General features: G+C 29.4%; 1 protein-coding gene across 1 annotated transcript; it reads right to left on the bottom strand.

Moving 5' to 3' along the window:
- Nucleotides 1-960: 960 nt before the first annotated feature.
- LOC123008503 lies at nt 961-3710 on the bottom strand. The gene is made up of 2 exons (XM_044404332.1): nt 3527-3710; nt 961-1662 (listed from the first exon to the last, which is right to left on the bottom strand). The coding sequence occupies exons 1-2, from the start codon at nt 3639-3641 to the stop codon at nt 1337-1339; spliced, it is 441 nt and encodes a 146-aa protein (XP_044260267.1). The 5' UTR covers nt 3642-3710; the 3' UTR covers nt 961-1336.
- Nucleotides 3711-13944: the final 10234 nt, after the last annotated feature.

The following is a 13944-nucleotide window of genomic DNA, read 5'->3' as shown; positions in this document are numbered from 1 at the left end:
AATTTTTGTTTTAAAAATGAATATTCATCTCCTGTAACAATAAAAAGTATTAAAAATGTATTTTATTTTTTTTTACTTTTGTGAGTTAATTTGTATTTTTTTATGTTTAATTAGGATCTCTTATTTCAATTTAAAATAAAAACGTGTACTTAGAGATTTTTGCTTTTTAATCCGTCTTCTTTCATTTCATTTTCATGGACCAACAAGCTCATAGAATTACCACAAAGTTCCGGAGTATTCTTTAACCATTCAGCACGAGCTGCTATATCACTAAGTATTTCAAATAAAGTATCTTTTTCTCTACAAATAAAACATTTCTTGCCGATCTTTGAACTTTTTAAAAGAATGATTGAAAATTTGACAAAAATAGTCAAATTTGAAATATCTATAGTCTTTAAGTTATCAAGTAGATGACGCTTGTTACCGGACGATTTTTTGAGGTTAGTAGAATTCAACGCATTCATATAAAATCGACAGTATGTTACGGCCGTATGGAGCGCAGCGGAAGACAGATGAAGTTGGCCATGTTTGCCGCCAATTCTCCTTCCATCTATCCTCTCTGTAGCCCAAACGGCTTAAACTGTCATCTTTGAATAAAACGTAATGTCTTGAACCACCGATAGATGCCTCGCTCGTCGGTGCACTGGAGATTAATTCACCGGGTTTTGTCACTGCAATTTATTTTATCTGAACATAAGAAATAAAGATACCACAAGTACCAGAGCCATTCTAATTTGTTTTATAAATAACGGTAAAAATTTTGTTTGATTTCTAAAATTTAATAATTTTAAAAGCGTATTAGCCAAAAAACAATTGGGTATATTACACCTTTTACGCAATCTTGGGGACGTTTTTCCAGCATCTCTTGTAGCTATAAAGACAAGTTTTACTCGTTTACTATTAGGTATTTCAGTAATAAGTAACCACCAGTTTATTAAAAAAAAAAAAAAATACAAAAGATTTCAAAAATTTGACAGTGGGTATATTTTATTTATAATGATTATTTGCCTTGAATAAAGTAACAGTTGTGATATTTCATTATAGGAGCATGTTGCTTATTAGCAACAAAATATTTTCATTAACAGATAAGTGTGTCCAAAAAAATTAGAAAAGTCTTTGTTTTAATAAATTAATTTATTTCCGAATCACGCCGACAAATTAACAGATAATTGTGAACAGTAAAAATTAACTTGGATATGAACCGGAAATTTCATTCATACAAAAACAAAAATAAAAATGTATCACATACAAAGACATCTAATTTGTCTCACTATCTAAGTTTTTCATCACTAACTGTAAAACAGTGGAATTTTTTTATAAAAAAAATCAGAATAATTTAAGCTTTCGGAGTTGTAGAACTAGCTTCAGGGACTGGAGCGACAGTTGGAATTTCGGGATATTCCAATTTGGCTCCTTCTTCGCATTTGAACACTGGACAACAGTCAGGGAAGGAAGCAGTTTTATTGGTCTTTTCTTCATCAAGCTTGCATTTGGGATTGGCAAGTGGAAGTGGACCGCAGTCTTCGACGAGTTCAAGAAGACGTGGGGGTTTGTCTTCAGAGACTACGCAAGTAGAGCGGCCACAGAATGGATGCAATTCCCAGGTTTTGCCAGGTTCTATTGTGGCGCATTTTGTGCTAGCAAAGCACATTCCGGGAAAATCTGAAACCAAAGAAAACACATTATTACACAAAATTAATCAAAAAGATAAATACCTATGCATTGCAAAAATCATAAAATGTAGAGTTTTTAGAGCGAAGTCGTAGCAGTTAAAAAACAAAAACATGAATAGAATAAGAAATTATAGAAAAAAATGAACGAATTTAACTTTGTTTTTCTTCTTATTCTAAATGAGCATACATTATTAAATAAACTCTATGTAAGAAACTAATTTGACACTATACAGAGTGCGCCAGAACTCGCGCCGCCCCATGTAGGGTAAGATACCAGGAACATGGAAAAAATGTTAAAAAAATTCTATCTATAAAAATGTCGAAGTTATGAGAGTTAAAATTTTGCACTTTGTATTTATTTCTGTTGTAAAAATAACTTTTTTGCTACAGGCTATTAGAAGAAGAAACAAGGAATCTATAGCCTAAATTGTAACTCTGTTTAATGTTATTTGTGGCTTTTATTGACAAAATTTTTGTTCCTTGACTCAATATTATAAAAAAAACATATACAAGATCATCAGTAACATTAAATGGACATAAAAAATATCAAACGTCAAAAAATAGATGTCAAAATTTTTTATAACTATGAACATGAAAACCTAAATTTCTGTTATTATGGTAAAAATTAAGCAAAATTAAACATTTTTTCCATGTTCCTGGTATCTTATCTTACTTGAAATTGTTCTCTAAGTCGCGAGTTCTGACACACCCTGTATAACTCTTTATTGCAAAATTAATTCATTTATTTTGTTATTTAATTGAAAATTTAACCCACTAATGGACTCTTTGACTAAAATATCAAAAATTTGTGTTTGAAAACAATAATGATTATTTTAACTTAAATTAATATCTTCATACAAGTAATAATTAACGTAATTAATTGATTAAAAAATTATAACCTAAAATATACATTTCGCTTCTCAACTTATTATTTATCATCCATATGAAAACTATGTTTTAATACAAGTATCGATTTTAACAATTTTGACAAAAACTTTGGAATTGTTGTTCCTTTCCTTTTATATTTTTTACTCACTACTAAAGCCAGGATATTTTTAAGAAAAGCTTATTCTATATCTATAATATAATTTTAGTAAATATTTTCTTACTAATTTTCAGAACTTTTATACATGGTGTTAAAAAAAGATTGTAAAATATTTAAGGAGGTAATAGTATGGACCAAAATAAACGAAAAAACCTTAATAAACATATAACAAATGTGAAAATTTTTAGAAAACGTATAAAACCATTACTTTGCGGACCCATGTTTATTAAGACTTTTTTTCTGTTTTGCTCCATATTATTACTTCCTGAAATATTTTACACCTTGTATATTGTCTGATAGGTAAACATTCCACAGTACTTTACAAAAAAAATGGTTGCAGTTTTCGCAGCTGTGGGTTTAAATGACAAAGTATCGGTGCCTATTAAAATTCAGTTTCGACTTGATTACATCATTTTCTTTGTTTGCGAGTGTAAATTGAGCTGTTTCCGTTTCCTACCGTGGGACTGCATCCGAGTTCAATCTCCGTTTTTTGAAAATAGTCGTTCACCTTTGTTGCAATTCCAGCGAATATCCGCTGTTCAAATAAAACAATCGAATGACTAATAAAAAGTTAGTAGCCAAGCGGAACCGAAATCTGCCGATGCCCTACTTAGCAATGAAGGCCACCCTGTATATGCCGCGGTATTTGAAAATCGAGAGTAAAATCGTTCCAATAACCTAAAGGTGCGGTTAATTAATAAAACCAGTTTCAAAGCAAAAGTAAAAGTGGTCTTGTTCTAGAAGCCGACCGTAATAATGGCAGGATGTCGCCAATAAAAAAACTAAATGTAAAAATTTTCTTGTTTACCTCTGAGGACATCGGCGGGAATGAGTCGTTTGAAAGTCTTGGGTCTTTCCTCCTCTTTCTTGTCTTCGGCAAAGGCAACAGCCAAACAGAGGGCAAGCACAAGGAAAACTTTCATTGTTGCTAAAAACGGTGCCCGCTCGACTTCGAACCGCTCTTCTTTTTCCAACTGAAGATGTGGAACTTTCGGTACGCGATTATATAGGCTTGAAATTGGTGGGAGCTGGTGGGACGGTCGCAACGAATTGCATGATTTTTTTAATATGGGTTCAGGAAAAAATTTGAGGAAAAACTTTTACTTTGAGCACTAATACCATGACACATTTAAACAAGTCAACAAATTTTGTCTTTTTAAAAATAAATTTGTGTTTTTTTTGAACCCAGATGATAAATTTTGCAAGGTCTTGGGAAGCAAAATTATAAATCACTATTTTAGAAATGGAAACTAGGTCATTATCATGATTTTGTAAAGTTGTGTACCTAATTATCACCGTCATTACGGTCCATTGTATGTTTTCATATCGTTACAAAAATTCGTTATGTGAAATTCGATCGTGAAAGTTATATTAATGTACAGGGTGATCTAAAAAATAAAAATGGACACAATTATAACACAAAATTTTCCGCTAATGTAGGTAATTGACATCAGAATAATTAAAATCGTTGTTTTCCTTGAAATTCATTAAACCAGTATAAGACGTGTTCAAAATAAATATATTATAACCAAAATGTCACTAAACAAATTAGTTAACGGTACTAATATTTTATATAAAAAAACATTTCTTGGAATACTAAATGTCAACGAAAAAGTAGCACCTACCTTGGAAGGTTTCTATTTTATCGCCGATCATAATCAAAACTATTTTAGTAATAGTGTACCTATCAGTTGTTTTAAAAACATAGTACATATTTTGTTTTATTAGCATAACTTTAGAAAATACAAAATCAGAACATTATTAACAATAAATATAATAATTTTATTCCAGAACCAAAAATAAAAAATTAAATAGGTCTAAGTATACCAGGTGAATAAAAAGTATGGAACCAAACGTTTTTTGCTTAAATTTTTTAGATAAACTAATTAATAAATGATAAAGAACAATAAAAATGTGATTTATTTTGTACTCAATGTTAAAGAGTGCTTTTATCAACTAATTTTAGTAGATAAAGTAGTCTTTTATCGTCTAGTGAAATAAAGTAATTTTTATCTACTGTTTATATTTTATCAACTAATTTCAGTAGATAAAGTAGTCTTTTATCGTCTTGTGAAATAAAATAATTTTTATCTACTTTTTATATTCAAGAAATTCTGGTAGGTGAGCACAAAATAAAACTAAATATTGTAGGTACACGACGATAAAGGTTGTTTATCTACTCGTGAAAAAAATCCACTCGTGACTTCGTCACTCGTAAACTTAACCTTTTCACTCGTAGATAACCAATTTCTTTATCGTATTGTATAATAAATAACTAGTTTTATTAAGAATAAAATTTTTCGATTTTTTTTTGTTTTGAATTCTACAAAAAAATTATTTTTTTAAAATGGCAACCCACTATAAAACCATTTTTCTCATGAAAGTTATGGATCTAAAGATTACAATTATCTTTCTTACGAGTACCTATATTTAATTTAAAAAATTTATAAATCGCAATTTTGACAAAAAAAAATCGCATAATTCAAAAACTAATCAAAATTTCGTATATTACTTTGGCTTGTATTAATTATTATTTTCTGGAGGCAAAAAAACGCTTGGCTCCATACTTTATATTCACTCTGTATAAAATTTTAAATACATATAAGTATATGCACAAAACAAATTTGTGGACCCTAATCTAATAATAATTAACATTAATTTATTGTTTTATGTTAATTTCATTTTTTTCTGTATGATTTGTTTTGAGAGTCCCTTCATTCTGTGCGAACATTTTTTAAAAATTAGTGCAAGCTAAATTAATATTTAATTTGGTCATTATAAGTGATTTTTAATTGTTTCTACTTTCAATTTAGTTTTTTTCAGGAGACCAAACACAATGACCACATTTGAAATGATGACAATTAATTAACATACAAGAAAACTTTTTAAAAAGACACTTTGTTTTCACATTTAGATTTGGTTCTCTTTAAATTAGAACAAATCGGAGCACAAATCTAAAACAGAGCAAAACAATAAAAACCTAAACGTGTCTTAGGTAAATCGGGTTGATTTTTCACCTTATATCAGGAGGAAAAGTGTCTATTAGCCAATTAGATAAAACTGATTAAAAGCAAAATATAGTATATTACATAACGAGCACGGAAAACGACAAATAACGCACAAGTGGGGAGTCAGGCGTCAGGCCACGAGTGCGTTAGACACTTTCCAGTGAGCTATGTACACTATTTTTCCCACGGCCCCGCACCCCAAAACAAAAAACTACACCATTATTTTTTTAAAGATCTAAGATAGACAGTTATTAAATTAGACGTTTATTAATATTAAATACTTACTTAATTAAGCTGATTTAGGTTTACACAGTCGGTGGTTTTAATTACAAAACGTTGCGTCAATTGTGAAGAATGAAGAAAATAAAAGTCAAAAGCAATGCACATGGCCAATCACCCGCAATTTGCCAGACGCGCCTAGGGCTCTGCGCCAATCGCACTAACCTCTTACGTTATTTTCCCAACACACACGTGTATTAGGAAAATAAGGCGATTTGTTCGCTATCGTAAACTTTTGGGCGTAATTGACTGTATCGAAAATGTCACTTTCGTATATGGTCGTGGGAAAAATTAAAATATAAAATATAAACAAAATGAATGACACATAAATTTTCAACCAACCGAGAGTTCTAGAAGAACATCTTTTATATCGTAAATATATACACTTTCATATTACACCATCTTTATATTTTTAAATACTTTTAAATAATATATACATTTCAATATGTTATGTGATTAATTAAAGAATAAACAAAATAGAAGGTAATGTTGAAAAGGAGTTAAAGGTCACAATCTGTTGTTTGTCAATTTGTTGTTAGCCACTGATATTTTTCACCACTTATTACTCTTATTAGTTGACAAATAGTAGAACGTAACTTTGACCTCTATCGCAAATTAGTCATTTATGTAGCATGCAATAGCTAATAAGTACCTAATAACTTTACAAAAATGAGTAGATCTTCTAATAATTTTTTATGGAAAATACTGAAATGTTATAAAATATTTTTAACAAAAACTAAATAAAATTATAAATAACAAAACTTATAGCTAAAAAATAAACTATGACTGTCATTTTTCTAGTAACATTTTATTAAAATGAATTAATCTTTTAAATGCAAAAGCTCTTTTGCACCACAAAGTAATCACTGTTATAAAACAACGCTATACCTTAAAATTTGTGGTTCGATCCTTGGTCCAGAACAACTTTTTTATAGTTACACTTGAGTGCAAAAAATGCAAATTGATTTTTTTTATAATGTAATTTGGCCTGTTAATAAATGCCAGTTTTTTGACGTTATCTTTGTCACATTTTACAATTTCATCAAGTTTTTCCATGTTTCTCCATTTCGTTTTTAACACTGACTATGACATTGCACCGACAAGACCACTAAATAAGACATTTCTTTTGATAGTTTTCTAACTTTTTTGAGAACAACTTTTTTCACACTATGTAAATCTCTGAAAAATTTGACAATTGTGTTTTTGACAATTTGCGGTTTTTTTTCGCACTCAAGTGTATATTTATCTCTAATTAAGCGATAGTAATATAATTATGTATATAACAATAGAAATAAAACAAAAAAATAATAATAACAATGGTAACTACATAATTGATTAAACAAACTAAAAATAAAAAAATAAAATAACTTTTTACCAATTGTTATTAATACAGAATTTGTACTGTTTTACATACATTTAATATTACATATTCTTAAGGTAGTAAAAATTTTGTTGCTTAATGTTTTTTTTATGGAAAATTAGATTACTTTCAGGTTGTTCGTAACCACCATGGCCTCATAATTTATCTAATTCAAAATCTAAAAAAATAAGTTAATAAAAATTTTGAGAGTTAAATCCGTTTTAGCAAAATTTTAGTATCTCCATTTTCTGTGTAAGATACAGGATGTATCATTTATGTATCATAAATGCCATGTAAGAGGTAACATACCAGGGACATGAAAAAAATGTTAAAAAAATTCTAACTATTACATTGACTCTATTTATTTCTGTTGGAAAAATAATTTTCCAAGTTTTTTTTGCTACAGGCTATTAAAAGAGGAAACAAGAAGCTGTATCCAAAGTTGTAACTCTGTTTAATGTTATTTGTGGCTTTTATTGGCAAAATTTTTGTACCTTTACTAAATAATTGTAAAAAACATATACAAGATCATCAGTATCATTAAATAGACATAAAAAATGTCAAATGGCAAAATTTTTTAAACATTTTTTTCATGTTCCTAGTATTTTATCTTACTTGAAATTTTTCTCTAGGGCGCGAGTTCTGACACACCTGTATATTAAACAGAGAACAAAATATTACGAATGAAAATAATATTAATGTTTATTGACTTAAAGCTGAAAATTGCAAAATTTAAAAGGTTGATTAAATAAAAAAGAGTGACCAAACTAAAAACTTTGTTATTAATTGTATGAGAATTAAAACTACTAGAAAATAGCTTTACAAATAATCATCAAAATTTAAGATCTTCTAATATTCTAATAATTGTTACCACGCTCTCTTCAAAAACCTTTTTATTTCTGCAATAAAGTTCACGAAATAAGTGTTAATGAGTTCAGGAGAACTCCTTGATGATCACAGCTAAATGAATTACGTGGAACGCTGAAACGTAAAAAATATTATAGCACTAGCCAAATTAGGTGTTAATTGAAGACACTAACTTAAACACCGGGATTTTTTTCAAAAAAAATACTATTCAAATAATTACATTTTCCTTGACAAGTATATTAATATTAATAACATTTTTAGTGGCATTTGGTAAACCATATGGTTGAAATATCATAACGAAATGACTAGAATTTTAAATTTATTAATTCCTGACACAATAATAACAAAAGGAGAAAATTTCCTACTCATCTACATACAAAGTTAAAATTTTAGCAAAAATTTCGGAATTTAATTAAACGGTTCGTAAAATAAAGTTCTAATTAGTTCGCTTAGGTAATTTTCAAGGATCAGTTATATCAAGACACCAAATCAGCAGTTTATTAAGTTACCTACTTAAAACACTAATTACTAAAATTGCTTTCTAAGCCAAATTAATTGTAAGAATCAATACGTACCAACTTTTTATTGTGTAAATAAACAACATACACAGGGTGATTCCGCATATTGTCCGAGTTTAAATTTGCGTAACAATAAGTAAGTATTTAATAACCTCGTTATTGTAGTGTCAGTAACATAATTTCCTAATCGCCATTCTGAATCATTCTTAGAAATAATAAAATCGCATCATTCACTGTGAGATTTACATGATGGAACAATCCAGACGTTTATAAAATGCATAATTCAACAGCTCCACCTATCCCACCCTTCCTTGACCAGTTTAAATGTTAATTTAACAAAGTGGTTTAATTGTCGGTTGACCTTGACAATTACTTTTTGTAAAAATGGCGAAAAACTTCTTTCATTATTAAAATTTGATAACACCCACTGAGAAAAGAGTCGTGAATCACCTTGATGTCTGTTTTTAAGATAATGGAATTGCAACAGCAAATGAGAGAAACCTCAGAATACATTTTTAACAATGTCAAGTATGGAACTGTGTGAAAGTGTTTATCAAACGATGATTTAGGTTTATCTGAAGATTTGTGGGTGGCTTGGTTGAAAGTTGAAATCGTGGTCGTGGTGTCTTTTTGAAAATTGAGGAGGGGCGACTGAACTGGGACAACAGTGCAATATTGTAGAAATAAGAGTATGAGTGACTCAGAGCAGGGTCTTCGAGTTTCAACATTGGAATTTAAAACGAAAAATGTAATTAAGTAGAAAATAAAACTAGTATTGAATATCGATTTTTAATGCATTGTTTGTTACTAACACGTATATCGGATATTCCAGGAGTAATAATGAGCTTGAAAATTTTTTTGAAGTTATAATAAATTAAATATAGTTACCAGACAGCACTTCAACTTGAATTCATAAGAAGTTAAACCTTGGTGAATTTGATGAGATTTAGTAGCTGCACTTGTTGAAATTATTGATGAAAATTCTTAAGATAGAGATTTAAATTTATTAAAAATGCAAATACGATCACTATGTTTATTTAATTAAAACCAAATAATTTAATATCCACGTTATCTTTGAAATATAATGTTGATTGCTTCAAAAAAAAAAATTAGTATACTGTACTGGTAAAACCGCCTTGACGACGAGTTCGGTAGACATACAGGGTGTCCCAGAGCTCCGTATTTCTTCGATTACTTTGACAGTAAAGAAGATAACGAAATCCGGTTTCTTTTGGACGATAGACCATGATTTTTTCTATGGTCCAAAAATACAGTGAGATCAAAAAATCTGTCTATCAAGCAAGCGTAGAAATTTAAAACATATGTATGTGGAAGTTAAGATGTCACAATGACAAATGAGAAATGTCAAAATAATTTTTATGTAAATTATGACAGGAAACCGTGGTGAACGATTTTTATGAATAAACACCAACGAAATCTCATTTTGGTTTGTTTTGAGACGTTTCATTTCAATTCAATTAGCTCAATGTTTTAATTTTTTAAATAATTTTTTGACATTTAGATAAGATACGAACTGCCATGCAACATACGTCCATAACTAGGACGCCTACTTGATAGAAAGACTTTTTGATCGCAATGTATTTTCGTTGTTATAGGTAATTCCTATATAGGGTGGCGCAACAAAGTTATATTTTTTTATGGAACACTCGGTATATTATGCTCTTATTTGAAAGAGTTGTTAATTCTAAAAATATACATATTAGGTTTTATGGTTCTATATCGGACCGTTTATCATTTATGAGCAATTTTATAAAAAAAGTACCATTTTTGACAAATCACAACGGCTTTGCTAGAAAGAAAAATTTTATAAAACAATTGCAACCATTTTTACTAAGTCTGGTCCTAAATTATTAGAGTAGTAATTCAATCTTTTGAAACTATAGCAGAGTGTTGACATTCGCAAAATATCAATTATCTTAATTTTTTTCAAATGAAACACCCTGTATGTTATTACTTTATCGTGTAGAGCTTTTAATAAGCTTTGTGAAAAAACTAGGATTTGCAGGTCTAAACCTTACCTATTTTATTGTACACCTTTTTAAACCTACCAAATAGTTACGTTATCACCATACATCAATTAAGAAAACAAGTTGTTTATTGAAATACTGAGTAAAACTCAAGAAACGCTAACTGGAATTTGAATTCAATGCAAGACCTTAATTATAAAAATTTCAAAATCTAATTAATTTTATAGCAAATATTCAAAAATCCTGCCAAACAGACAGACGTCTAGTCTACGCATAAAGAAAAGTTTGATTGCCCTCAGCATTTCAACAGAGATGTCATTAAAGGCTTCAATTATTCTTTCCTTCATGTCATTTGGAGTGGTGGGTCTTGTTCGATACATCTTCTTTTCAACATACCCCGATAAAAAGAAATCAATTGTAGTCAAATCTGGAGATCGCGGTGGCCAGACAATAGTTCTCCCCTCCCAATCTATCGATTAGGACAGTGGTTCTTAACCTGTGGTTCGCGGACCCCTGAGGGTCTGCGAGAATATGTATAGGGGTCCGCAGTCTCATCTACCTCTGACGTCTCTGATAGTCAGAGGTGATTAAAATTCGGTAATATTGTTCTATTTTTACAGCCGCCCATGTTTTTGCATCTTCAGACACTTTTTACATAATTTTATTCTATTTTCTTGTAAGCGGACCTCTTTCAAGGATAAATTTTTGCTTATGGCATTTTTTATTGGCGATTAACAATTTAATATAAATTTTAAGTAATTTAGCATTTTTGTATCCCAGAGTCAAACTATGGCAAGTTCAATATTTAGGAAAATGAGATATACAGGCTGATTCTTTTAGGGCCTACATTAGCAATTTTTTATATGAAATTTGAAATTTTGTACACAACCCAAACCGAGTAGTCTAAGATTAATTAAATTATTTTCAAAATGGTTGTACGCCAACTTTGAAATTTTAAATAGTAACCACTTATTTTTATTGCAAACTAAGTAAAATGTACCTAGTTGTGGTTTAGTCAAAATTTTTATTTGCAGGAGTTCATTTAAAAGATCACAGCTCTTGAAGCCTTTGCGATAAGAGAATATTTTTTTTGCATTCGATTCTAAGAGTTTTCTAAAATTTTCAAAATTGTCAACAGTCAAATTGCAAAACATATATTTTTTTTGAAAATGATGATTAACGAACAACAACTAAGTTTTTTCAAACAAAATGACCCTATTTTCTCAACGGCAATCGAGAGTACATCGATTTGTAGAAGAACTTTTATCAACATGTCCTATACCCATCTCTTACAGTTTTTGAAATAATCTCAAAAACGTGTTTTATTTTTTGTTTTTATAGTATATCACGTAGGCTTTGGATAATGATCAATACGGATTATCAAAGATTTAGTCTACACAACACCCATCCGGAATTACAAAGAATTGAGGCAAAGGATTGAGGCGGCATTTAATAATCTTTAACCAAATGAAATATTAGAAGTCACTCAATCAGTTCATCATCGAGTTTTGGACTGTTGGAAAATGGTGAACATAACGAACATCTGTATTAAGTATCGCATAGTTTTATTGTATTTGTGATTTGTCCAAAGCCTACGTGATTAACTAAACATTATTTTCGTGATTATTTCAAAAACTGTAAGAGATGGATATATAACATGTTGATAAAAGTCCTTCTACAAGTTGATGTACTTTCGATTGTCGTTGAGAAAATAGAGTCATCTCTCATCTCATTTGAAAAAACTGAGTTAGAGCTTTTTGTTAATAATCATTTTCAAAAAATCATACTAGCTTTGCAAATTCACAGTTGACAATTTTGAAAATTCTAGAAAACTTTTCTAACCTTTGCTCATCAAATGCAAAATTATGCACTTATTGCAAAGGGTTCAATAGCTGTGGTGTTTTGAATGAACTCTTGCAAATAAAAATTTTGACCAAAAAATTGACATACCTATGTCAAAAATTACGACAGATAAGTATTAGCAATTAGGTACATTTTACTCAGTTTGAAGAGAAGAATTCAAAAATGCGAGTGTTAGTAATGCGATATTAATCTCTACTTACTAAATATTATACATTTTAAATTTCGTTAGAATCCGTTATCATATAAAAGAGGTATTGAATCCGAAAATCTTAGGTGGGACACCTTGTATAATAAACTACTATTTTTACTAGAAATAACTATTTCAGGCTCATTATTTATGAGACATGCTGTATGTTTGTTTGGCTGATAATGTTAGAATTAATAATGATATAATTCAATTTTGATTAATGTGATAAAATAAAACAAGTGATTTGAGGTCTTTTGTGATCATTACATACAAGAGAAATTCTCCATTTTGTGTTTTTTGTCCTTGACATATGTTAACCTGATTTCGTAGAAGATGGTTTACAGGACAAAGGGAAATAAAAACCATTAAATTCGTCGCGACGTTTCGACACTTTTATTGTATCTTCTTCAGGCGAAGAATTCTTGTTGGTTGAGCGTGGGAAGCATGGCACGTCAAGGAAGAACATACAATAAAGGAGGAAGATACAATAAAAGTATCGAAACGTCGCGACGAATTTAATGGTTTTTATTTCCCTTTGTCCTGTAAACCATCTTCGACGGAATCAGATTATTACAAATAAAATGCAAATAATTTATTTCTTGTAAATATTACCCTAATTTCTATCCTTGCGTTAAATTTGGTTTCATAAAGCCATTATATAATCCAAAAAAGTATAAACAATTTAACTATTTTGAGATAATATAACTATAACTTAATCCAAACTTATTATGAAATTTATTAAATGATACATATCTGTTCACAAAGGCGTGAACATTTTGGTGGACAACAAGTTTTCCAAGTTATACTTCATGACTCATTACTATTAAGTTTCATTGCCAATATCCCAAGACGTATTTGTTATTGTTTCAATATGTAAATGCCGTAGGAGGTCGGAATAATTATTTCCTCAATTACAGTTCCGTTATCAAAGCATAAAAGTTGTAGACGTAGGTCTTGATTCATCTAGATTTTACATTTATATTCTAGATTTGGAAATAATTTTTATAAACGGGTAATTTGTTCTTAATTTGATCAAAAAGTAAAACATTAAAATTCTATTCTAAAATTTTCAGGCGACAGTTTCACTTTACTTTTATAGACTAATCCATAAAAATCCACTTTTTCATTATTTATTATAAAAATAAGTAGGTATGTA

The sequence above is a fragment of the Tribolium madens genome, unplaced genomic scaffold (genome assembly GCF_015345945.1).
Source record: "Tribolium madens isolate multiple individuals breed KSU strain unplaced genomic scaffold, Tmad_KSU_1.1 Scaffold_71;HRSCAF=194;Tcas5.2_LG6, whole genome shotgun sequence".
Classification (NCBI taxonomy): domain Eukaryota; kingdom Metazoa; phylum Arthropoda; class Insecta; order Coleoptera; family Tenebrionidae; genus Tribolium; species Tribolium madens.
Note: the sequence above shows the minus strand (reverse complement) of the source record. Positions and strands in the feature narration are given on the sequence as shown.

Bases quoted from the DNA above. Each gene is read 5' to 3' on its own strand.
- LOC123008503 (XM_044404332.1), bottom strand. From the start codon at position 3,641: ATGAAAGTTTTCCTTGTGCTTGCCCTCTGTTTGGCTGTTGCCTTTGCC. The intron at 1,663-3,526 runs GTAAACAAGAAA...CTTTGGTTTCAG, and splicing joins TCCCGCCGATGTCCTCAGAG to ATTTTCCCGGAATGTGCTTT.